This window comes from Podarcis melisellensis (assembly GCF_964234715.1).
Source record: "Podarcis melisellensis genome assembly, chromosome: 7".
NCBI lineage: Eukaryota > Metazoa > Chordata > Lepidosauria > Squamata > Lacertidae > Podarcis > Podarcis melisellensis.
In genome coordinates, this window is record NC_138539.1 from 16143662 (window position 1) to 16167881 (window position 24220).

The window sequence follows — 24220 nt, forward strand, 5'->3', positions numbered from 1 at the left end:
CCATCTGGTTGGCCACTGTGAGAACAAGATGCTGAACAAGATAGGCCTTTTGGACTCACAGCTGTCCATGGAGGCACAGGTCAGTTCTGTGTCCAGGGCAGCTGTCTACCAGCTCCATCTGATATGCAGCTGAGACCCTATCTGCCCGCGGACTGTCTCGCCAGAGTGGTGCATGCTCTAGTTTTCTCCCGCTTGGACTACTGCAATGCATGGGGCTACCTTTGAAGGTGACCCAGAAACTACAACTAGTCCAGAATGTGGCAGCTAGACTGATGACTGGGAGCGGCCACTGAGACCATATAACACCAGTCCTGAAAGACCTACATTGGCTCCTAGTACATTTCCGAGCACAATTCAAAGTGTTGGTGCTGACCTTGAAAGCCCTAAATGGCCTCGGCCCAGTATACCTGAAGGAGTGTCTCCACCCCCATCGTTCAACCCGGACACTGAGGTCCCACCCCAAGGGCCTTCTGGCAGTTCCCTCACTGCAAGAAGCCAATATGTCTTTTAAAAGTAGGATAGTTGTTTATATCCTTGACATCTGATGGAAGGGCTTTCCACAGGGCGGGCCCCACTACTGAAAAGGCCCTCTGCCTGGTTCCCTGTAACCTCACTTCTTGCAGTGAGGGAACTTCCCGAAGACCCTTGGAGCTGGACCTCAGTGTCCAGGCTTAACGATGGGGGTGGAGACGCTCCTTCAGGTATACAGGACTGAGGCCGTTTAGGGCTTTCAAGGTCAGCACCAACACTTTGAATTGTGCTCAGAAACGTGCTGGGAGATCTCTCAGGACCGGTGTTATATGTTCCCGGTGGCCACTCCCAGTCACCAGTCTAGCTGCCGCATTCTGGATTAATTGCAGTTTCCACCGGGGAATGGTATGCCAGAGATCTCTAGGCTGCCATGAAAAACCCCTTTTTGCGTTTGCCAGCACCATTAGAGAGAATGAGACAAGTGAGCTGATGTCGGGTGACTTAAAAGGGCAGCAAATTTCTGGTTATTTCATTTCTTTCTTGTCTCATTTTTACTGCCAAGGAGGGGAAGAGGGAGGCACTTGGGGGATTTTTCTGCCTCACACGCCAAAATAATTTCACCCTATTTTGGAACTATGAACTTGTATTGGTAAGAGGGCATCATTTGTGGCTCCCACCTCAGCAAACAAGCCATCTTGGGCCAGACCTGTGTGCGATTGTATTTTCAGAACTTCTGGGAAGGCATCCTGGGTGCCACCAGGGCTGGCTGTGATCTCACCACCTTCTCCTGAGCTGCAGAGAAATCCAAATTTACATGCATCGCACAAATCACACCCTTTCGCTCTGCACAAACGCTGCTGTCATCCGATAACCCTTTGGAAGAATGCTAGTGTTTCTAAGGAGTAAGGGGAGAGTATTAGTCGATGGGAGAGGGCCGAAGTTCAGTGGCAGGGCTCTGCAGGAGCTCCCAGGTGCAGTATCTGGCAGGGAATGGCCCTTCTCTGAAATCCTGGACAGTTGCTGCTGGTCAGTGTAGACAACATTGATCTAGATGGACCAATGGTCTGATTGACCTATAACACAGCTTCCTATGTTCCTAAGCACATTTCCCAAAACGTTCCTTCCTTTTCCAGGTTGTAGTTTCACAAAACAGTGTAATAGGTCGCAACCGCGTGCGCTGGCAAGTCTGCAGTGCTTAACATCATGAGAGGGCCAACTATTTACGCTTTCGGGTACATAATGTTCAATCCGGTGTTAGTCGTATGTGCTGTAAAATGAGCCAACACCTTGTGTATATATATTTGTGTGTGTGTTTAATATTCTAAAAGTGGTTCTGTTCCAGGAATTACTTAATCCAAATTTTGCTTTGTTTTCCCACCCCCTTTCCTTTTTCTCCCCCTCATGGCACTTTGAGCTTTGTTCATTTTGGCTTTTCGGAGACGGATTCTGGGATGGGAAGGAAGGGTTCGGTTCCACATGGCTTGGAGGCAAGGCGTGCCTTTCTTCTTAGCTTTGGCAAAGGCACCAAGGAAAAGAGATGAGCTTCTCAGAAAAGGGAAAGGCTTCTGTGTCTCTGAGGTTTACCCAGGCAGAGCAATTAGAGGATTAGAGCTATGAACTGGCCTAACGTCTGTTAGTACTTGTGCCCAGAGTTGGGAGTGGAGGGGTTAAATAAAGAACGCATGGTCCAAACCGGTTTCTAAAAGAGGATAACTGGTCACCTATGTTAAATCTCGCTTCCCTTCTTCGGAGAGAAGTCTTATTACTGCTTTTGCGTCTCCATCTTTTTGGGAAATGGAAAAAAAAAATCTTAACTATTTCATATTTAGAAATCCCAAAAACACCCCAAACAGTTTGAGGAAGTTTTGTAAATATGGGAATTTAACATTAGGTGAAAAGATTACCTGATGTAGATAATATAGAAAGAATGACAAATAATATTGCTTTCCAGATAAATGAAGAGCATTTTTAAAAATGGACAGAGTATGCGGAGAAATGTTGTAATATACTCATTTGGCCTTTATTGGCATAATCTAGACAATAAAAATAATAAGAGGGGGGAAATCCATAAAACATTGGTATTCCAGACATATTAAACACTTAAAACATATAAAAGACTCAGTAGCCACCATTAAGCAAAATCAAGTAGTTTTAGATTTGACTTCAGTACACAATGGGTCTGCAACAAAACGTTGCAGAGTGGAGTGCTCCTTTCAGGAAAACATTCCTCCCCGATGATTGTCTCCCTACCTACCCACGCATCAGCCAGCTAGCATTCTGTGACCACTGAGCATGTTTTGTCTTAAATGGACTGGGGTTTTTTTGCAGCGGAGGAGGCAGGCGCCCCATGAGTGTTCTTTGTAAAAAATTAAAAAAGCGTATCTGCAAACTTTGGGGTGGCACTGTGGGTTAAACCACAGAGCCTAGGTCTTGCCGATCAGAAGGTTGGCGGTTTGAATCCCTATGACGGGGTGAGCTCCCGTTGCTTGGTCCCTGATCCTGCCAGCCTAGCAGTTCGAAAGCACAAAGTGCAAGTAGATAAATAGGTACCGCTCCGGCGGGAAGGTAAACAGCGTTTCTGTGCGCTGCTCTGGTTCACCAGAAAAGGCTTAGTCATGCTGGCCACATGACCCGGAAGCTGTACGCTGGCCCCCTTGGCCAATAAAGCGAGATGAGCACCACAACCCCAGAGTCGGCCACGACTGGACCTAATGGTCAGGGGTCCCTTTACCTTTAAAGCCTGCTAATCCATCCCTCTGGTGCATTCATTATGCTGCGGGGAAAGGGGTTTCTTCCATGAAAAGAGAGAGGGGGCACTGATTTAGGGAAGGTCCAGTCCAGCAAGAACCTCACCCCACAATTCTGCTGATCACGAAGCTCAGCTGTCCTGCGTTGATTGCAGAGCTCCAGGCACCCTTCAGGCCGACTGGCGCGGCACCAGCTTCGCATTAGGGTTTTTATAAAGCACCTCGGATGCCTAGGCACTCTGCGAACATGAAATTAACAAGGCTGCGCCTGCAGGGCTCACCATCAGAAAGAATATGGAGGAGGGGGAGGAGAGAGAATAATTGAAAGAGAAGATCACAAGCTTCGTAACAAAATTATCATCAGGCACAAGCAAACTGAAATAAACATGCCACCAAATACTCCAGCTGCTGTTGACTATAAAATGAGAACAAGGCAGGGAGGTGGGGAAAAGATGCGTCCAGAATTAATGGCAAGTCACTGGGTCTGGATGTGTTCCTCTGCTCTCTATACCAGGGGTCAGCAAACTTTTTCAGCAGGGGGCCGGTCCACTGTCCCTCAGACCTTGTAGGGGGCCGGAACATATATTTTTGGGAGGGAAATGAGTGAATTCCTATGCCCCACAAATAATCCAGAGATGCACTTTAAATAAAAGGACACATTCTACTCATGTAAAAACACGCTGATTCCCAGACCGTCCGTGGGCCAGATTTAGAAGGTGATTGGGCAGGATCCGGCCCCCGGGCCTTAGTTTGCCTACCCATGCTCTATACCAGGCATGTCCAACGGGTAGATCGTGAGCTACTGGTAGATCGCAGGGGTGTCCCAGGTAGATCTTGGTATGAAGTTCAGTGGCCAACCCTCCCCTAAAGAAAGCTCAACAACTCCTGGCAATGACAATGGGTAGATCATAACCGGTCTTTTTATACTGTGAGTTGATCGCAGTCTCTTGGGAGTTGGACGTGCCTGCAACACGAGTTACATTCTTCTTGCATCAGTATCATATCCTGCAGAGGACAAGGACATGGGTCAGTTTGTCAGTCCTCCACTGTCAAGCTGGTTGCATGACTACCATAATCCAGTCCTCAAGGATGGGGAGCCTGTGGCCCTCTAGATCAGAACTTTCCAAACTGTGTGTCGCAACACAATAGTGTGTCGGCTGCAGTGTTGCAGGTGTGTCGCACAAACTCTCCCTGGGCTCCTCCTGGGGCTGGAATGGGGTTAGTTTAACCTTTGGTTTGCTAGTAAAACTGAATGAAACATGAAACGATGCTTCTCTAAAAAGCATGTCATGGAAGGTTTGGAAAGCTCTGCTCTAGGTGTTGTTAGACTACAGCTTTCATTATCTCTGTTCATTGGCCATTGGTTGAGGATCACTGGAGTTGGAGCCCAACAACATAATGTAGGACAACAGGTTCGCCACTCTGCCCATAACCCCTCGTTCGGCCCATCACTGGAAGATAATGTTACATACAGGCTGCTCTGCCCCCTGGATTCCAGGGGTCTTGGGCCTCAGCCAAGGTCTGCGCTCCTTTGGAGAATTGAAGACACAGCGGTGGCTGTTGTGGCTTTAAGAAATATGGTTTATTCACATATTTATGCCTGAATTTAGATGGAGGGAGTCCAGATCTTATAGCATGCTTGTCTCAAGACCACCATCAGCAGTGCAGCTCTGGAGTCCAAGACACCTCTCCCAGCTTGCCTTCAGCCAGCCAGCCAAAATCCTTCATTCTGCCCTTTATTCAGTTATTCCAAGCCTCTTGTCACATGCCCCATACTCTTCCTGTGACATCATAGTCCAGTTACCCTGGCAACCTTCCAAATCGCCTGTCTCTCTGCACAGCTCAGTCAGGGCAAGGTGCAAGGACAGTTCTCTTGCCTTATCAACGGCCCTCAATGGCCTTGTATTGTTTCTTAATGGCCCTAGCTTGTCAAGGTCCTTTTGCGTAGGCTAGCCCAGGAATTCCTCTGCAGCTTATATTTCCCCTTCCTATCCCAAATAACCCAAATCCTACTGTCTAGTAATTTCTAATTCCCTATAGCAATAATGGCTGCACCCCTCTTTTAAATATGCTGACTTCTTTCACAGAGGGAAATGGATTAAATATAAGAAAGATACCTAACCCCGTAGATCTGGTGTGAGTTCCTAGCCTATTTGAAGGCCTACTGAGGCATCATATTTCAAGGCTCAAAGGATGTGGTACCAGTGGAACTCTTTAGCAGTGGATCAAGGATCCAAATTGGATAAGACCATCTTGTTCCCACAGCAGTGATTCTCGCCTACCTGCCTTTGAGCAAAGAGCGAATATCAATTGTAGCGTGGCTTTGATCTCGCTCAATTGCCGCTGCTGCAAAGGAGACTACAGGACACTTATTAGTGGATCCTGCATTGTAATTCAGACTGCAGCTGTCAAAATACATGAACAAAGTGTCTTTTGTGATGCATTTCCCTTGCTTTGTTTGCTGTTACTCATTCAGAGTTCAATAATTAATAACGAGCATTCCAGTCATTAGTATAAATTAGCCAGGTTCTACTGTATGAGCCACCCACAACTGTATTTTTTCTGTCTTTCTTTCCTGGAAAAGAATTATTTAGCAGTGTTTCGGAAATGCTTCCTCACTCATCATTGGCTATTAATGGCGCTTCCAAACGATATGTCTAAACTCTTGGTTTAAAGGGGGGGAGGGTGGCCTTCAGTCTGAAGGAATAAATAAATAAGAATGATTTTTTATTATTATTTTGCTCAGAAAGTTGATTAGCCAAAATAGGAACTCCAAGTTGAAGTTAAAATGTAAATTTAAATCCCCCATGTTTAGGATTAAAAATAGGTATTTTCAAACACCTTATACATCACAAGAACAGCTGTAAATAGATCTGGCATTGGTGGTACATGAAATCCATAAATGGGGTAATATGTGGGTAAGATGGTAGGAATTTCTCTGTATGTCTCTCTGTCTGTCTGTCTGTCTCTCTCTCTCACACACACACACACACAAGGGAGAAGCAATCAGAATTAAAAGTGGTCCCCCATTTCCATGGACCCCAACAAGATTAACACACACCCCAATTTACCAGCTCCTCATTCCTGCGAGAAGGAACCCCTTCCCAATTGGAAGCTATATAAACTCACCTTCTGAGCCAAATGAGGGGGACACATTTTCAGCACAGTCCTAGCACAGGGCAGTGGTCTTCAACTTTTTCTGAGTCCACGGCTCCCTTGACCCGACTACATTCTTTCTGCCGCACCCCTGTGGAGCTCAGGAGCCCAGTTATGTCGCCCCTTGCCTGCAGAGGGGCTGCCATAACATAGGAACATACTGAATTATACTGAATAGCTGTATCTTGCTCGGTTTCAGAGGGGTCTCGCCCAGCCCTATTGCTGGGGATTGAATCTGGAAACTTCTGTATTCAAGGCAGATGTTCTGCTTCTGAGCTATGCCCCTTCCCATAAGATGGAGAGGAGCATGATATTGCAAGGCTGTGCAGTTGAAGATGTGATGTTTTGCCGCTCATTTGCAGGTATTGAACCTGAAAGGCCTGGGGGTCCTTCAGATGTTCAGATCATCTGAAAATTAAGGTGCTCTTCCGCTCATTTGCAGCATTAACTCTGCATGTTCCAAAAGACACATGTTGTTAAACATATGCGTGTTTTAAGGCTGAGAAACCAAGAACTAATAATCCCACAAATCTACAAGAGTACAAGCAACTAGATCTAACACCTAAATCTACTTTCCTCTCTTTATTGATTGAATTTCTGGTGTTAGCTTTAAATATATATAGACCTGTCAGGATTCGAGTTCCTTGGGTAAGCATCAGTATTTGTCAACTTCACTCTCACCCAGAAAACTAGCAAAGAATCCCCATTGACATTAATCAAAATGTGAAAAGATGAAATAGCTTATGATTCTGGCTCGCTGCATAAAAGAGCCTTGAGGCATGAGCTTTCTATACAGGATCAGACATCAGTCTAGTCTTTCCTGTGTTGCTACAGAACAGCCTTCACCAACATGGTGCCCTCGAGATGCTTTGGACTACAACTACAGCAGGGGCTGATGGGAATTGTGGTCCAAAACATATTGAGGGCAGCACTTGGCAAAAAGCTGTTTCAGGACTGTAAGCAACACACAGAGCCAGCTAGAGCCATCATTTGGCGCTCATATACCAAGCCCTAAACAACTAGGGACCTTTGTATATAATTTTATTAAGTTTTCTGTTTTACAATTTAAAATACTCAGTTTACATCCTTAAGATATCAATGACTTCCCTTCTTCTCTTTCCATGGTTCATTTTACATATCATAAATCCCCGCATATTTTACAAAAACTATACAGTGGTACCTCAGGTTACATACGCTTCAGGTTACATACGCTTCAGGTTACAGACTCCGCTAACCCAGAAATAGTGCTTCAGGTTAAGAACTTTGCTTCAGGATGAGAACACACATCATGCTTCGGTGGCGCAGCGGCAGCAGGAGGCCCCATTAGCTAAAGTGGTGCTTCAGGTTAAGAACAGTTTCAGGTAAAGAACGGACCTCCGGAACGAATTAAGTACTTAACCCGAGGTACCACTGTACCATTCATTGCATCCATCAAAACTGGTTTACACTGTTGAATTCATCTTAATGCTGCCATTGTTTTCAGCTGTACACAATTTTTTCCCATATAGTCAATAACCATTTTCCAATCTTCTTTAAACATATGTTCTCCTTCTTCTCTTATTCTATGTGTTAAGTCTGCGAGTTGTGCATATTCCATCATCTTAAGTTGCCATTCTTCTTTGGTTGGAACCTCACTTGTTTTCCATTTGGGGGCTAACAAAACACAGGCTGCAGTAGTAGCATACATAAATAACCTTTTTTGACACCAGGGAATTTCAGTCTGAATTATCCCCAACAGAAAGGACTCTGGGCTTGCGGGGGGAGTACTTTTAAACATTTTTTTCAATTCGTTGTGGATCATTTCCCAATACTCTTTAACCTTTTTACAAGTCCACCACATATGAAAGAACGTTCCCTCCACCTCTTTGCATCTCCCAACACTTACCTGATTCAGTCTTACACATCTTAGCAAGGAGTTAAATACCACCTGTGAATCATTTTCAGGTAGTTCTCCCAACTTGGACCTTTGATGGAGCTTCTGCCTCCCATACCACCCTGTCAACCTACTGAGCTCTGCAGCTGATGCCCTCTGGGTTGTTCTGCATCCAGCCTCCAGGGGAAGGCCTTATCCTGCAGCGATGCCCAAATGCCCTCCGCCTTGAAATATGATTGGCATTGATGCTGATTAGTTTTCGGCACCCGTGGAAAATCCATCTCTCCCGTCAGATCTTTACGGCAGGTTGATTGCCTGGCCAGGTTTTGATTATTCCTGTTACTGCTGCTCTCTGCTTGCGGTTTTAATGTTTATGGTTGTGTTGGCTAGCTTTTCATTCATATTATTGTATGCTGCCCCCGGAGTGCATTGTGATGAAAAATAGGTTACAAATATTTTAAATAAATAAGATGAGATAAAATCACGAGAGATGAATGCTGAGGTAGTCTGGCTGCAAAAATATCCACCCCTGCATTTCCTACTTTTAGTTCCCCTTTGGGTGACTCATTTTTGTACAGTTATACACCTCAGAGGCAGATGCTTTATGTATGAGTACCGTATTTTTCGCTCCATAAGACGCACCCGACCACAAGATGCACCTAGTTTTAGAGGGGGAGAACAAGAAAAAAATATTCTCTCCCTCTATGCGCAGTGCCCCTTCAGCGAAGCGGCAGGAGAAACGGAGCCCCTTCCCCTTATTTTTTAGGAGGGGAAAAGTTCATCTTATAGAGCGAAAAATACGGCACTACATGCATTTTTAGTGTACCTCATTGGGTCAGCTACAAGGCTAGGGTCTTTGGGTTTATGAATGAGGAAAATTGATAATTGTGGGGGGGGGGGGTTTGCAGAAGCAAAGAATGTGAAACAGCTAAATAACGGAAATCTGCATTATTTATTGGAGAAGCAAGTTTTGTATAATAGTAAGTTCCTATGAAAAAGTTCTGTTAACAGTGAAGCAAGTTTTGCAAGTTAAAAAGCTCCTCAGAAAATAACGAGATAAAATTTCGTTGGAACAAATCGCATTGCAGCAGTTTGCATGCCAATGCCTACGCAGGCTGTTTTTGGTTTTTTGCACCTCAGAAACACAGCGCAAAATGTGACAGACAGACAGATGTCCCAGAATACAGTGCAAAACGATGGGGAGGAAGCCTGGCATAGTTGGGCAGCCACCAACAAGAGGCCATTGCTGGCTGGGCCACAGACACCTCTGGGCCACTCCTCTCTGTGGTATGGCAAATTGATAGTTCAGAGTATCATCCGCCTATTATGGTACGCATGTAGTTCAGGAAGCACATCTGCTTATATAGACGCTTTGCTTGAAAGGAAGTCCACGTACCCTGTGATTAAGAAAGCAGAGCATGCGGATGTGGGTATCATGTGCATATAACAACCGCTTAGGGCCAGGTCAACAAATTGGCCCAGGAACCTACTGGTCTGATAAGAAGGGCCGTAAAAACTGAGTTTACACAGTTACATGAGTTTGCTCTAAGTCACCTGGGAAGCTCTTAGTTCCTACCCAAAGTCTTACAGTCACAACCGATGCAAAGGCAAGAGTCTGAGGGGATTTCTGTAGTATGCATTGATTTAACAATCTCTCTGTTTCCACTTCCCAGGGAATGACCGGGGGACGGGACGACAGTAGGGTTATAGCCTGGTTGGTCCGGCGGTGGGGCAACAGACTGCAACAATTAGCAGCATGTTTCTGCTAGCCACCCAATTTCCCCTAATGTCCAATTTCCCCATATGCCTCAATGCACCATCACTTGGGGGTAGTCCTATTTTTCTAGAAGAAGCAGTTCTGGAACTCATCATGGACCTTGTTCTCTTAGAATGGCAAAGGCGCCCACCTGAGAGGTGCCGGAACAGAGTTCCTGTGAGTTCCCTCTTTTAAAAAAAGCCCTGCTTGTCGGGAGTGTGGTAAATTTAACACGGTGGGTGGCTTCTCGGACTTGCCCCACTCAAAGCAGCTGCCTGATGCCTTACACCTCTGAAAGTGAGGCTAGGGATCCCCAACGGAAGAATCTCAGTTTTACCTCTGCTGTGCTATATGGGTCACTTTAAGAAAGAAATTTTGTATCTGTTGATTGCCAACACGTTTCTTTCGAATCAATATTGTGCTTATCCAATATAACTCTACTCTGTAAAAGTTGCTGTTTACAGCAGCTACTACTATGCTATAAGATCAACTGTCCTGTGATATCATATATGGTATGTAAGGTTGTTGACGGTTTTTATATTATTTTTGCTGTAAAAATGCGTGAGATTACGATACTGTTTTTATTTGTATTACCTAGAGTCACAGCTGTCAACTTTTCCCTTTTTTTAAGGGAAATTCCCTTATTCCAAATAGGGTTCCTCGCAAGAAAAGGGAAAAGTCGACAGCTATGCCTAGAGTTTATACTACTGACGAAGCCCAGGATGGCGAAACAAGGCTAATATTCCAGAAATCCTTGTCTTACACTCTGTGAAAGGATTCTGTGGAACTGTAACAACATTTCATGTGGATTGTTGAACAGACAGGTGGAATAGACACTTTCACATATATGGACCTTATGCATAAACTGATTAGAGAATGAACCCATCCACTGGGTCTTCTACTTTTTTCGTTGAACTTTGAGCTACTTCTGTTGAAATCAACATTTCAGTACAATGAATAGTATATAATATTTTTTCAAACGTACAGCTGGTTACATCTTGTGTGTTTATTGAAATTATTTAATCATAGCCGAGCTCTGATACTGGAAACGAGTCCAGCAAGATGGAAATCACCCAGGGGATGATGGCTGTGGGGCTGTAGCAACAGGTGTGGGTTGTTCTATCATTGGGCAAATGAGGATTTGACTCCCCTTGCCTTCTGGGGGTATCCAAAACCACACTGACTTTTTTAAAAAGCAAACAAACAAACCTCAAAGCAGTTCACAAAAGGATAAAACCATAAAATCAAGAAAAATGTACAACCCTACTTTAAAACTTACAAAAGTTAAATCAAAGAAAACAGATTTATAAACAACCCAATGTTTTAAGCATCTTGATAGGCTTGCCTATACAAGAATGTTTTTAGCATGCACCAGAAACAGAGCAGGGAAGGCGTTTGCTGAATCTCAATAGGCAGGGAGTTCCAAAAGTGCTGCCACACTAAACGATCAAATTCCTACAAAGGTGGAATGAGTAATATCATACCCTTCCAACATTTCTCTGATGAAAAATAGGGACGCCCCATTCCACAATGATAATTTTACTATTTATACCCCACACATCTTACTGGGTTGCCCCAGCCACACTGGGCAGCTTCTAACATATATAAAAACATCTGCAGCAAACCGGAAGTAACTGCACATGCGCAGAAGCGGGTGATCGCTGCCTGCGCACAATGGCGCCTCTCCCAGTGACCCCTTTCAACTTCCGGACGGGCCTCCGGAACGAATTGTGGTCATAGAATCATAGAGTTGGAATAGACCACAAGGGCCATCGAGTCCAACCCCCTGCCAAGCAGGAAACACCCTCAGAGCACTCCTGGTTGTCAAGCCTCTGCTTAAAGACCTCCAAAGAAGGAGACTCCACCACACTCCTTGGCAGCAAATTCCACTGTCGAACAGCTCTTACTGTCAGGAAGTTCTTCCTAATGTTTAGGTGGAATCTTCTTTCTTGTAGTTTGAATCCATTGCTCCGTGTCCGCTTCTCTGGAGCAGCAGAAAACAACCTTTCTCCCTCCTCTATGTGACATCCTTTTATATATTTGAACATGGCTATCATATCACCCCTTAACCTCCTCTTCTCCAGGCTAAACATGCCCAGCTCTCTTAGCCGTTCCTCATAAGCCGTTCCTCTACTCCTGGTCATGAGTAGAGGTTCCACTGTACTAATAGCAACACCTCGAAGCCAGCCCACTAGCAAATCAGCAGCCCGTTCAGATCTCTGCAAGCAGGTGTTATATGGTGACAAGACCTCACTCCTGTCAGCAATCGTGCTGAGGCATTCTTCACTAACTGCAGCTTCCAGGTTGACTGCAAGAGAAGGGCTACATACAGAACACTGGCAAAAAGATTCCTGTATTGCAGGGGATTGGGTCCCTTCCAACTCTACAATTCTAAGATTTGTGTGAATGGGTAAACCCAGCCTTAAATAAAAGGGGCTTCTTCCATCATGTCTCGTTTGGCTTCAGAAAGCTCTCATGCCCCCAAGCAAGCCACTAATATGTTAAGAAATGTCAGTAGTACTGGGGTCCTCCCTCCACAATTCCCCCCCCCCCAAAAAAATGTAATAGTCCCAGAACAGCTTAAAGGGATTGGGCACATTGGAAGTAAATATCTCAGTGACATTTTGTGAATGGTGTGAAGTTGACTGGGGATAAAAGGAGCCTTCATTTAAACGCCGGTTCTCCGTTCTTTGTCATGCTCATAAAAGTTAAAACGGAGTAAAAGCCTTAACATGTGTAATAAAGTAATGTTCTGCCTTAAAGATTGCACGGCCCGTTCTCCGTGCCAGAAAATGCTATTTGCTGCAATGTGTTTTCTGAGCAGAAAAGGACTTTTAACGCACGTGGAGGCAAAAGTCAGCAATTTTTCCAAAGGCTGCAGAGGAATTAAAACACCTCGCCCAGAAGACCCGTCCTTCTCCATCAATATAATAAACCACCAAGGCAAGGCTGTCTCCCGCTTTCCTGGTGGTTCATAAGCACCAAAAGGCAAATGAACTGAGAGCTGGATTTAATGTTCAGCCTCTCAAAGAGACACTGTCACTCGGTGTCACCTTTTTAAAAATGCTGACAAATGTTTCGGCACAGGGGTTGTGTACCTTGCAACTTCAGAGGTTTGTCGCTGAGCCTTTTGACAGGTACCCCTGAGATCTTTTCCACTTCCAGAATCTGAAGGCAGGAACCAAGTCGTCTCTGCAGCAAACCTTGACTTCAGCAAAGTTCATGAACCGCCATGTTAGTGCATATTCAAATGTACAGTTTACTTGAAAGTTGCGCTCTTTGATCTCCAGAGTTGCTTTGATGCCGACCTCTGCAGACCTCCCAGCAAGCTAGGCTTCCTTATTCCTTGCAGTGGGGATGTGTGTGAAGAATTCCTCCTCCTGGAGGAAAGGGGGAAGACTTTTTTAATGGGAACTGTGTAGGGCCAGGAATATGCAGAGCTGCTGTCACACTACCCGATACCATACCCTCCAATATTTCTTCGATGAATATAGGGACATCTTTTATTTTTATACCCTGCACACCTAATTGTGTTGCCCCAGCCACTCTGGGCAGCTTCCAACATATATAAAAACATAATGAAACACACAAAGAAACACAGAGCTCCTTCTGTCACTCTTTTCTGTCTAATCTGTGTAAAACTGCCAAAGGTTTGTCCCTCTGTAAAACACACACACACACACACACACCCCTCTTAGAACAAGGCTGTGGGGTTTGTTTGTTGTTGTTTTCAAAGCAGGGATGATGAGAATTTTGAGTCTGGCGTTGCTCTAATTACCTGAGGACGCGTGCGTGCCATTTACTAGAATATACTTTGGATTAGTACATTTTTTGTTGTTGTTTTTCTGCAATCCAGTTGAGTCTCATAGAGCAGCTGCAATAGCCTCTGACTAATTGGCTTTACCAAAGGCTACCTGCTGAGCGCATCTGCCAGGACTTCCATTCTCCCCAAAATGCTTCATCTCAGAATTGCATGCTGTATGTTTTGATCATCTGGCCTCACAAACAAACAAAAAAATCCATATTGATATCTCTTTCTTAAAGAAGAAGAAGAAGAAGAAGAAGAAGAAGAAGAAGAAGAAGAAGAAGAAGAAGATTTGATATCGTACTCATTCAAAAAAAAAAAAGTGTTCTGGACTTCCGGCGAGGCAAAATGGTGAGCGCCACGGCTGTGTGGAGCCCCTAAGGACTGCCAGCACCAACAGCGCTGCCTGGCTAGTCCCCGTGCCTCACCCTGCCGCCCCTCCTCTCCCCCCCTTCCCCAACCTTATATTGTACAGTGGTACCTTGAGTTACAGATGCTTCAGGTTACATACGCTTCAGGTTACAGACTCCACTAACCCAGAAATAGTACCTCGGGTTAAGAACTTTCCTTCAGGATGAGAACAGAAATCGTTCTCCAGCGGCAAGGTGGCAGCGGGAGGCCCCATTAGCTAAAGTGGTGCTTCAGGTTAAGAACAGTTTCAGGTTAAGAACGGACCTCCAGAATGATTTAAGTTCTTAACCCGAGGTACCACTGTACTCAGCACTAATGTCTCACTACAAATGTACTGATTTGTAAGAAACTTTACAACCTGGAAAAAAGAGACAAGGCATGTACTTTTATAAACCAAGAAAATATTTATAAAAAAATTATTTTTATTTTTAAAGTGTCCTCGCTTTGGTTTGAAAACAGGTGACATTTTCAAATCTGGACAAAACCAAAGCTTAGGCGTAATTTCAGGTGACTGGATCTTTTGTCCAGGGTTTCAGGCAGGGGACATTCCCAGTCCTTCCGAGAGATGGCAAGGATCGAACCTGGGACCTTCTGCATGCAAAGGAGATGCTCCAACACTGAGCCATGTCACTTCCTGTACAAAACTTCCTGGCTATAGGCCCAGCTGTGAAAATGTTGCTGCAGTTCTTTGGAAGTGCAGAAAAGCCCTTCAAATGTGACATTAGCCATCGATTTCAGGTTCCTAAGGACCTCGACTTTCTTTTTAAAACAATGTAGAGCAGCTTTATGGCCCCTTATTATTGTGGAGATATGCTTGAAAGTGCTTGGCCAGCGCTTGAAGAAATTTCAGAATCCGGAGGGGAGGCTGGATAAGATCTTCGCAGGTCAGGGGGCAAGGCCTGGCATTGCTCTTTGCCCAGTTCTGTGGTGAATGGGAGCAGATCAAATTACAGAAAATAAGCAGGCATATGCAAAGTTCATCCATTTGCATGATTTATACGTTGGCAGAATTTGGATTTTTAAAATAGAACTCCCAGTTAGTTTGGCGGAGACTTTGACGCGTGCATGAGTGTGAATTTTAAAGCATTGCCTACGCAGTTCCTGATTATTGCCGCCCCCGAAACCCCTCCATCCTTGATCTGGCCTGGAGGACAGAATGAACCAGAAGCTCTTGTTGTTTCGTTTTCATACTGCTTTTCCCATCAAGTAGCTGAGCTGTTCAAAACCACCTTTGAACTGGTGTACCGTCGATGCCACTTATCAGCGGATTGCTTTGTTAGAACGTTGTGCAATAAATAAAAAAATACATGCAGCAATGTCCGGATTTTTACACAGGGGGCCAGGCTTGGAAATTCTATTTGCTGGCAATGTGACCTCAATACAGGAAGCTTAGAGCAGTAAACTCCCCCTGACATTCCACTGTTCAGTGAAAATCAGAATCAAATGCAGCCTTAACCTTAATGTGACCCACGGGAAATTACTGGAACCCGGGGCCATCCTTGCCTTTGCCCTGTCTCATCCGTAGCTTCTTGGCAAAAATACGCTAGCTTGCAACAGTAATTCTCTTGTGGAGCATCTGTTTGCTGGCTGCAAGCCATGGCTCTTCGGGTGTATATTTTATTTATAAGCGATCTTTTATCAGGAGTCGAGTACATGTAGAACACCTATACGCAAGGTGTCTAATTACAAGTCGTTGGGGGCTTTTCTCTATTTTTGGCAGGACATGGGGACGTTTGCAGGATTAAAGTGAAGGGTCCCTGTTTAAGGTGCTGCTACGAATTGGCAGCTTCCCTCTCTTCGGCCATCATCTAAAATGCCTGCCAATTAATAGCATGCCTCTTCATTGATAGCATGCCTCTTCGCTGAGCTTTGTAAAAATAAGAATAAGCATCAAGACGTCACAAGCCAAATACTCAGAATATTGGCACTCTGGATGAGCATTAAACTTGCTTGTTCCTCATCAGTTGGGATCCTTATATGTTGTTGAAAATTCTACACACATTTTGCAGATTATTCTAAGACAGAGCTCCTTCCAGAAGACATGAAAAGTCTTGATATTGAAGGGGGTGCTTGATATTCTTTGGCCAAATCCGTTTTTCCTGAGCCGTGTCTCATTAAGAGCTGGGATACTCCATGCTCCGTTGTGTCCTGATCAGGGATTTATCACCAGATTTTGCTGTGATAGCGTTAGCCCTTCATTAAAGATCAACCCTTCAAGAATTCATCCTGTGAATTCGCAGTTTCGCTTCTTATCCAAGTGTACACAACTTGTGAGTTGAGCTTTTTAAGCTTCCATATAAACACAAGGGGGGGAAATTGGGCTGTCCTTCACAAGAAAAGGAACCACAGAGAATACAGAGTTACCAATAAAATGCTCAAAATGTTGTTGTTGTTTAGTCGTTTAGTTGTGTCCGACTCTTCATGACCCCATGGACCAGAGCACACCAGGCACTTCTGTCTTCCACTGCCTCCCGCAGTTTGGTCAGGCTCATGTTTGTAACTTCGAGAACACTGTCCAACCATCTCATCCTCTGTTGTCCCCTTCTCCTTGTGCCCTCCATCTTTCCCAACATCAGGGTCTTTTCCAGGGAGTCTTCTCTTCTCATGAGGTGGCCGGAGGGTGAACTTGGGAACTTCTGTACGCAGAGCAGAATCTCTGCTACTGACCTTCTCTCTCACACACTCATTCTCTCACACAAACAATCCTGGATTTCCCTTCTGTCTGGAGAAAGGCAGATCCTTATCCAACCCAGCAGGGACAGCAAATCCCTTTGAAAGCCGAGGTTGTGCTGGCGACAGGCCTAGAGCAGATCTTCTTTGGAGAAGAAGCATCCCGGCTGCAGAGTTCATAAAAACTAAAAAGAAAAAAGATTGGGCTAGTACCCTGTTGAAGCAATTATCAGTTGATGACTCATGTAAGTTTTAATCTGCTAATTAGTAGACCAAATATGCATACTTAGCATATGACTAAAGCAGTTGCTTTGGTGGTGGGACGTTTCTGAGGGAGGTGGTTAAGTTATGCATGTGCACTGCATGGCCCAGGAATAGGGAAACTGGACCTCCAAAATGTCGCTGGACTACAACCCCGATCATTGCTGGCCATCAGCTAGGCTGGCTGGGGCTGGTGGGAGTTGGAGTCCAGCATCTGGAACGCTAAGTGTGCATATTTGCTCCACTAATTAGCAGATTAAAACTTATATGAGTCACCAACTGATAATGGCTTTAATAATTGCTTCAGGTGAGAAGTGCTTGCTTTTTTTCAAGTGCTTGCTTTTGCCTGGTGCACTTTTTTGACTCTTAAGTGGACTTTGGCTTTTGACGTGATCAAAGTTGGGTGCACTTTTTGACTTTTAAGTCGTATGGTTTCCATTGAACTGGCCAAATGCCTCACCTGCGAATGCCTGCGATTGACCTTCTGCATGCAAGGCAGATTCTCCACGACTGAGTTGTGGCTCCTCCCCAGCCAAATGTGGCCATCAACTAACTTTGGGGTACAATGTAATAATAATAATAATTTATTTATATCCCGCCCATCTGGCTTTCAACAAAGTATTAAAACATAGTAGTGTGTTAAACATTAAAAGCTTCCCTAAACAGGGCTGCCTTCAGATGTCTTCTAAAAGTCTGGTAGTTGTTCTTCTCTTTGATATCTGGTGGGAGGTCGTTCTACAGGGCAGGTGCCACCACCAAGAAGGCCCTCTGCCTGGTTCCCTGTAACTTGGCTTCTCGCAGTGAGGGAACCGCCAGAAGGCCCTCGGCACTGGACCTCAGTATCCGGGCAGAACAATGGGAATGGAGACGCTCCTTCAGGTATACTGGACCGAGGCCGTTTAGGGCTTTAAAGGTCAGCACCAACACTTTGAAATGTGCTCAGAAGGAAGGGTTGGATGCAGGGGGGAAATGGTCCCAGGTGATTATCTGAAGGTGCATGAGAGGGCACCAATTTGAAGATCTGGGTCTGGTCAGTGAGTGAGTGGATAGGAGACCTCCTGGCTGCCTCGTGTGTACTGCCTTGGATTCCAGGCAGGTGGAATGCAAATGCAGGGAAATAAAATAAAGCAAATATATGCCTGGGCACGCTTTGCTTTAGCAGTTGTGTGATTTGTGTAATGTAGCCTTGACCTTTTGTTTCAGCCGCGATGTGTTGTAATTGCCTCTCTTTGAGCTAAGCATCTACTTACGGCCTGTCTGTTGTTGTTGTTTTTAACAGCCTCGGCAGAGAGCTCTTCGTAAACCGTTGCCAGCCTCTGGAGTTGCCGCCCTGCCAGATGATTCCGAAATGAACTTTTTTCTCCACGAGAAATCAAACAGAAATACGGCATGAAGCGATGGCACTGCCAAAAGAAGACAGCTCTCAAGAACTGGAGGAGTAGCGAAAGCCCAACCCGTCTCGACAGCGGGATAAAACATGAAGAATCTTTGTTTGCTCGGGAGATTGAAATAATGGTGCTGACTTTCTCCGGTTTGTCATTGGTGGACGCTTTATGCTGGAAAACCTGCTTCTGATACTCATCACTGTGCATAAACTCCGTGTTCCCATCAGGGAACTCTCTGACCTTCACTAAAAGTTCTGGGGATTCTGTTTTAGGTATTTTGGGGGGAGGGGTGGTTCTTTAGCATGACAATACTGGATTATATTATGTATGCAGACGGCATGATGTTTATGGGATGGGTTGGGCGGGACGTTCCATCTCTGCGAACTCACTGGAAATGTTCACGATTATCCTTGCTCCCTGATAGGAATGTCGGCATATCCTGTATGTGTTAGTGATGCAGCTGAATGGTAAATTCCACCCTATGGTATCGGCATTCCATACGTGATCCCCACACAGATGTTCTCACGGATTTGGTTGTGCTGTGGGAAACTTTCTGAGGACACATCTGTTAAAAATGAGTTTCATGGATCTCCCTTTCACTAGGATTGTACCTTAAGTCTAGCTCATGATTTGCATCCTTCACCGATTCCTGCAAGTTTTGGTCTGGTAACTTGTCTGGATGTTGTTAGGCTATTTTGACACTTTACTTATAGAAGTAGTAGAATGAGAGCACGTACATTTCTTTGCTGCACTAATTCCTCCCACCACTACCACCCCCCAAAAAAATGACGAGTAAGGCTCTGTTGTTTTGATGCATGTTCAATAATAGAGGGAAAGAAAATAATCTCAGATAAAAAAGATTGCTCTCTCGTTGCAAGAACCCCTTGTTTTTGATGATGAAGACAGCTGTATCATTGTAAAAACAGTGAGGCAATTCCCGAAGCATCCTCATCACACTGGGTGAAAGCATCTTTTCCTTTCTCTTTATCCTTATGGGGTTTTTATTTCAAAATATATGCATTGTTTTCCAGTGTGACCTCTGAAAAACCTGCACTCATCTGTAGCAAAAGCCAGCTGTACAGAGTACTGATTGGCTAGCGCATGGAACGCCATGAACACCACCTGACCACCCACTTTTTCTCCCTGGAAACTGGATGCTCGCCAGTTTTTAACAGGAGAAAAATGGGAAAAGGTGAACTTAGAGATGAATACACTTGCATATGCTATTTTAAATAAAATATATCCCCCCCAAAAAAAAACCCCACACTCTTTAGAAACAGGACTAATTGCTTGATCCAGGGTTTGACTTGTAGGCAAGGAAGTTATTGCGACCACTGTTTAAACGTTATGTCTGGTTCACCATTAGAAGCAATTTGTGCCGATAGTCAAGAGTAAGAATACTTTGGGGCGGGGAAATGACTACCTTACCCTTTTTGTTTTTAGGTACATGGAGAAATTTTGCAGATTATGATGTTGCAAGTTTAGGAAGGAAGACTGCAGTTATTTATAGGATGGTAAAATTAACCACCAATCACTTCCAAGTCTCTTTGGAGGACTGAAGCTTTCAGTAAAGCAGAGCTTTCACAAATGTGTTCCTGAGCAGGTCAGTCCAGTGACATTTTCTTCCTTTGACCAGCTCAGTCTTTGGGCTTCACATCTTCCTTCCATCATATGTGCCATATTGTCCTCAGATCTCTCTTGGGTTAGCCTGATAACTCACTGGCAGTAGAGTAAGCCAAAATCCCAAAGGCCACAGATATTTTGGAATTCTTCAATAGAGTGTCAAGGAGCCATCTATTGAACTGTGTTCTGTTTTGAATCAGAGCTGTCCCTTTTTCAGCTTAAGCCTCTTGCTGTCATAAAATGCTGTCTTACTAGCAAAACTGTTTACTTTCCACATAACTGTAGCTGGCTCGAGACTGTTGCATCTGCACTGAGCTTAGCTCAGCACCGTTCGCTTTCTAGGTTGCCAAAGCAGAGCGGTTTAATTTCCATCCATGAAAGTGCTTTCCATCCAGTTTCCTATTGGAAACAAAACTTTCAGTAGTGAAAGATAATGGTAGCATCCATAGGAAACCCAAAGGTCTAGATCCTTCTAGACCCTAAATCAAGAGAACTCTGCAATTGATCTCTCTTTCTCCCACCTGATAGACTGTTACACTTACCGAATGACTTTGAATATATATGAACTTCCATGTAATTCATACCTTGACCCTTGTCAATCCTACAAGTTGCACCTTAAGAAACCAGCTGTTCTATGAGCACACATGGATCTTGAACTCCTCACCTCTTTTCCTTCTTGTGATCACTTGCGATTTACACTTGTAGTCACTTGCCATTGGCAGCCCAGATACAGCAGTGACTTGTGGACTGGGCAGCCTTCACAAAAGAACCCAAGAAACTCAGCATCTACGCATTTGTTAAATCAAGACTGGCCCATCTCAGCATAGCCTTACAGCAGTTGCTATGGCTGACCTGCTTTGAGGAAGAAATCAAAAACCATATGGATTTAGTAAGCATCTCACTTTGTCCTGGTCAAATTGCCAACGTTTTCTCAATCTGGCCCTTGAAGCTTGACCATATTTTTGTTATTAGGCTTCTTCATTTGTGATTTTCCACACAGATGATTTAGTGCGTTCTGCTACCTGGAGGAAAGAGTCTTTCTGAATAAAAATCATGTCCCAAGCATCTGCATTGTTGTGGAGGGGGAGTGGTTTGCAATGCTTTGTGATGTCCATGCAGAAAGTTCACATGCTGGTATTTCAAGCCAATTCCGACTGCTTTTCTGGTGCTGTGGCATTGTTCCTGTCTGCTGAGCTTGACAGCAGCTGCTGGTTTAGAGGTGTAAAAACATGACATGAAAGTTCCCTAGGAAAGGGACAGGTGTGTTTTGCCGAAGTAGTTGAAGGCCACGGGTGGCCTTCAACTAAGTTTTACTCAGGGTCAACCCACTGAAACGAATGAACGTTGGGTCCATTAAGTTCAGTGAGTCTAGCCTGAGTAAAAGGCAGTTGAGTACCACCCCGGGACAATGTGGCTGAACTTGACTCTTCCATAAAAATAATCAATTGCCCTTTGTGTTATACAATACAGTCGCTGATACTAACTCCTGTATGGGACCATGTCTACAACCAGTGCCTCATATTATTATTGACTAGTGATGAACCTACTTCTGTGTGTGCTGAGGGGAACTAATTGGTTTCCTTGTGCACTCTCTCAGCACTTTCCTCTTCCACCAGCAGCTGTTCGGTGCGTGTACAGCCTTCGAGCATTATCAGACTTCCTTGGTAATCCATGTGTAGACTCTCAATGAAGTTACAGATAGGTAGCCGTGTTGGTCTGCCATAGTCAAAACAAAAAAAATTCCTTCCAGTAGCACCTTAAAGACCAACTAAGTTAGTTCTTGGTATGAGCTTTCGTGTGCATGCACACTTCTTCAGATACCTGAAGAATATCTGAAGAAGTGTGCATGCACACGAAAGCTCATACCAAGAACTAACTTAGTTGGTCTTTAAGGTGCTACTGGAAGGATTTTTTTTTGTTTTCTCAATGAAGTGTTACTGTAAAAAAAAAAATGAAGAAGAAGAGTCCTGATAGATCAGACCCAAAGACCCATCTTTGGTCCAGCATTTGGTTTCTAACTCTGACCAGCCCGTCACCTCTAGAAGCTCAGGGTCTGAAGCCTCCTTCATTGTTTGTCTCCAGCGTCAGGAATTTAATTAATTGACCACCCTGATCTGTCGTCCTTTCCCCTCAGGGTTAGATGGGTTGGTTTCTGAATCCTGTATGAAATAATTACAAAAAGGAGAGAGAAAAGGCATTTGCAGGCTCAACATGCAGAGAACATCCTTTGCAAGATTTCCCCTTAGTGAAGCTCCTCTCTGGACCCTTTCCAACATGTCAACATCTGCCATGCCCCTTGCCGAACTTCGGGTGATATTTAGCTAGGTTTTGCACAGAGTAGTCCCATTTAAATGAATGGACCAAATTTAATCGAATACCACCCATAGGTCTCTAGCTGTCATCTCCCTGCAGCGATTTTCCTATTTTGTATCTTGAGGAACTCTTTACGTGTTGACTTGCGTGCTGAAGACACCTACCATTAAATCCTTGTGTGTTGCAACAATGGTGCATGTTCTCAGTCCATTCGGGGCACTGGCTGGGCCTGTTGGGTCTCATTATGGGCCCTTGTGATTTGAGGAAGCACACTCAATAACTGAGTGGTGGTGTCAGCTAAGCTGTTTTCCAGGAAATTGTGCCTGCCATTGTTGACCCATGTCATTAACCTCCTGAGGAACACCAGGGGAATTTTATAGCACAGTTTGAAGTTAACATCTTCCTCATAAGCTTCCTCTTCCGTTTTGTGGTGATTTTTTTAAAAAAAATATTCCAGGATGATTTCCAGTAACGAAAAAATATGTGAGCTGTTATGTATTGTTATATAGGCCTAGAAACTAAATGTGTTCTCAGGTATTACCATTACCCAAAGATGAGGGTAAGCACTGGGTAACCAGTATAACGGCTGCCATTTTGTTTGTGTTTGAGGGGTATACCCACAAGTCTTTGCCATACTTGCTTCCATTCCACAGTCACCATTGTTGGCCTGACTGTCCGTAGTGACACCTTGGGGCACAGACCAGCCAAAAGGACCTTCAAACTCTTCTCCTCAGCTGGGCCCTTCGGGTTTCAATCAACTGGTCTCATTCCAGTCCTCTAAAATGACAATTGGAAAGCATGTTTCTGTTGCTCATGTTTCTTCCGAGGTCTTGGGCAAGGTGGAATTCGTTCTGAGATTTGGTCTGGGCAGAAAAGCTCTCATTTGCAAAATGACCATGAGATCCAAATAAAGGTCTGATCAACTACAATGTATACATGGTTATCCCTGGCATAATTGTCATTATTTTGTGGTGCTTTTACTTGGGGGTGGGGAAGTAAGGAAGTTTCAGGGTGCTGTCATCAGCTCCTGGCTGGTTGCCCAGGAAAGTACAAAGACAAGGAAAGGTTTCTTACTGTCCTGTTTTATTTCAGTATTTACAGAGAGAGGCTATAGAACCCAGCCTCTTGGATAATGGTGTTATCCCGAGTGAATCTCCACACACACACCCCGTCTCTCCCACTTCCTCATTCGTCACTTCTACGGCTGCTGCTACATGCCCTCTGTCTCTGAGCTCTTTGCTCTCCTACTTTTAAGGCTTGCTGAGTTCTGGGAGATGGAGGATCTGGGATAGTTTCTAATAACACCATGTCACCCACCTGCCGCTCTGCTTCTGTCCCCTCCTCCTCCTCTCCCATTATTTCCCAACTCTCCCCCTCATCTGCCTCTGAGCTGTGACCTTCCTCAAAACCCCTGTTGTAAATCTATACTGTCTTCCTCTTCCTCCTCCCTGGAAGGGTCAGGATGAGGAGGCGGTCTCCAACATTGCCCTAGCCCTGACAGCGAGGTATCTGAAGATAGCTTTGGAACCAACTCTGTGTTGTTGTCATGGTTCTGCCAGAATACTTCGCTTTGGCGTCGTTCACAGAATCACAGAGTTGTGGAGTTGGAAGGGACCACGAGGGTCATCTAGTCCAACCCAGGAATCTTTTGCCCAAGGTGAGGCTTGAACCCATGGCACTGAGATTAAGCACCTCGGGCTCTACCGACTGAGCTCCCTGTCTGTTGTCCCATGGAATTCCATTAGCACT

At 44.7% G+C, this 24220-nt stretch overlaps 1 protein-coding gene across 3 annotated transcripts in view; it reads left to right on the plus strand.

The window, feature by feature from the left end:
- Positions 1-23404, plus strand: part of SAMD12 (sterile alpha motif domain containing 12) — a 201730-nt gene extending 178326 nt beyond the window's left edge. For all 3 annotated transcript variants that reach the window (XM_081919074.1, XM_081919073.1, XM_081919072.1), the window contains 2 exons: positions 18430-21868; positions 22116-23404. In XM_081919074.1, coding sequence (XP_081775200.1) covers positions 18430-18452 — 23 coding nt within the window. In that variant the 3' untranslated portion in view covers positions 18453-21868; positions 22116-23404. The remainder of the gene's footprint in view (positions 1-18429; positions 21869-22115) is intronic.
- The last annotated feature ends 816 nt before the right edge of the window (positions 23405-24220 follow it).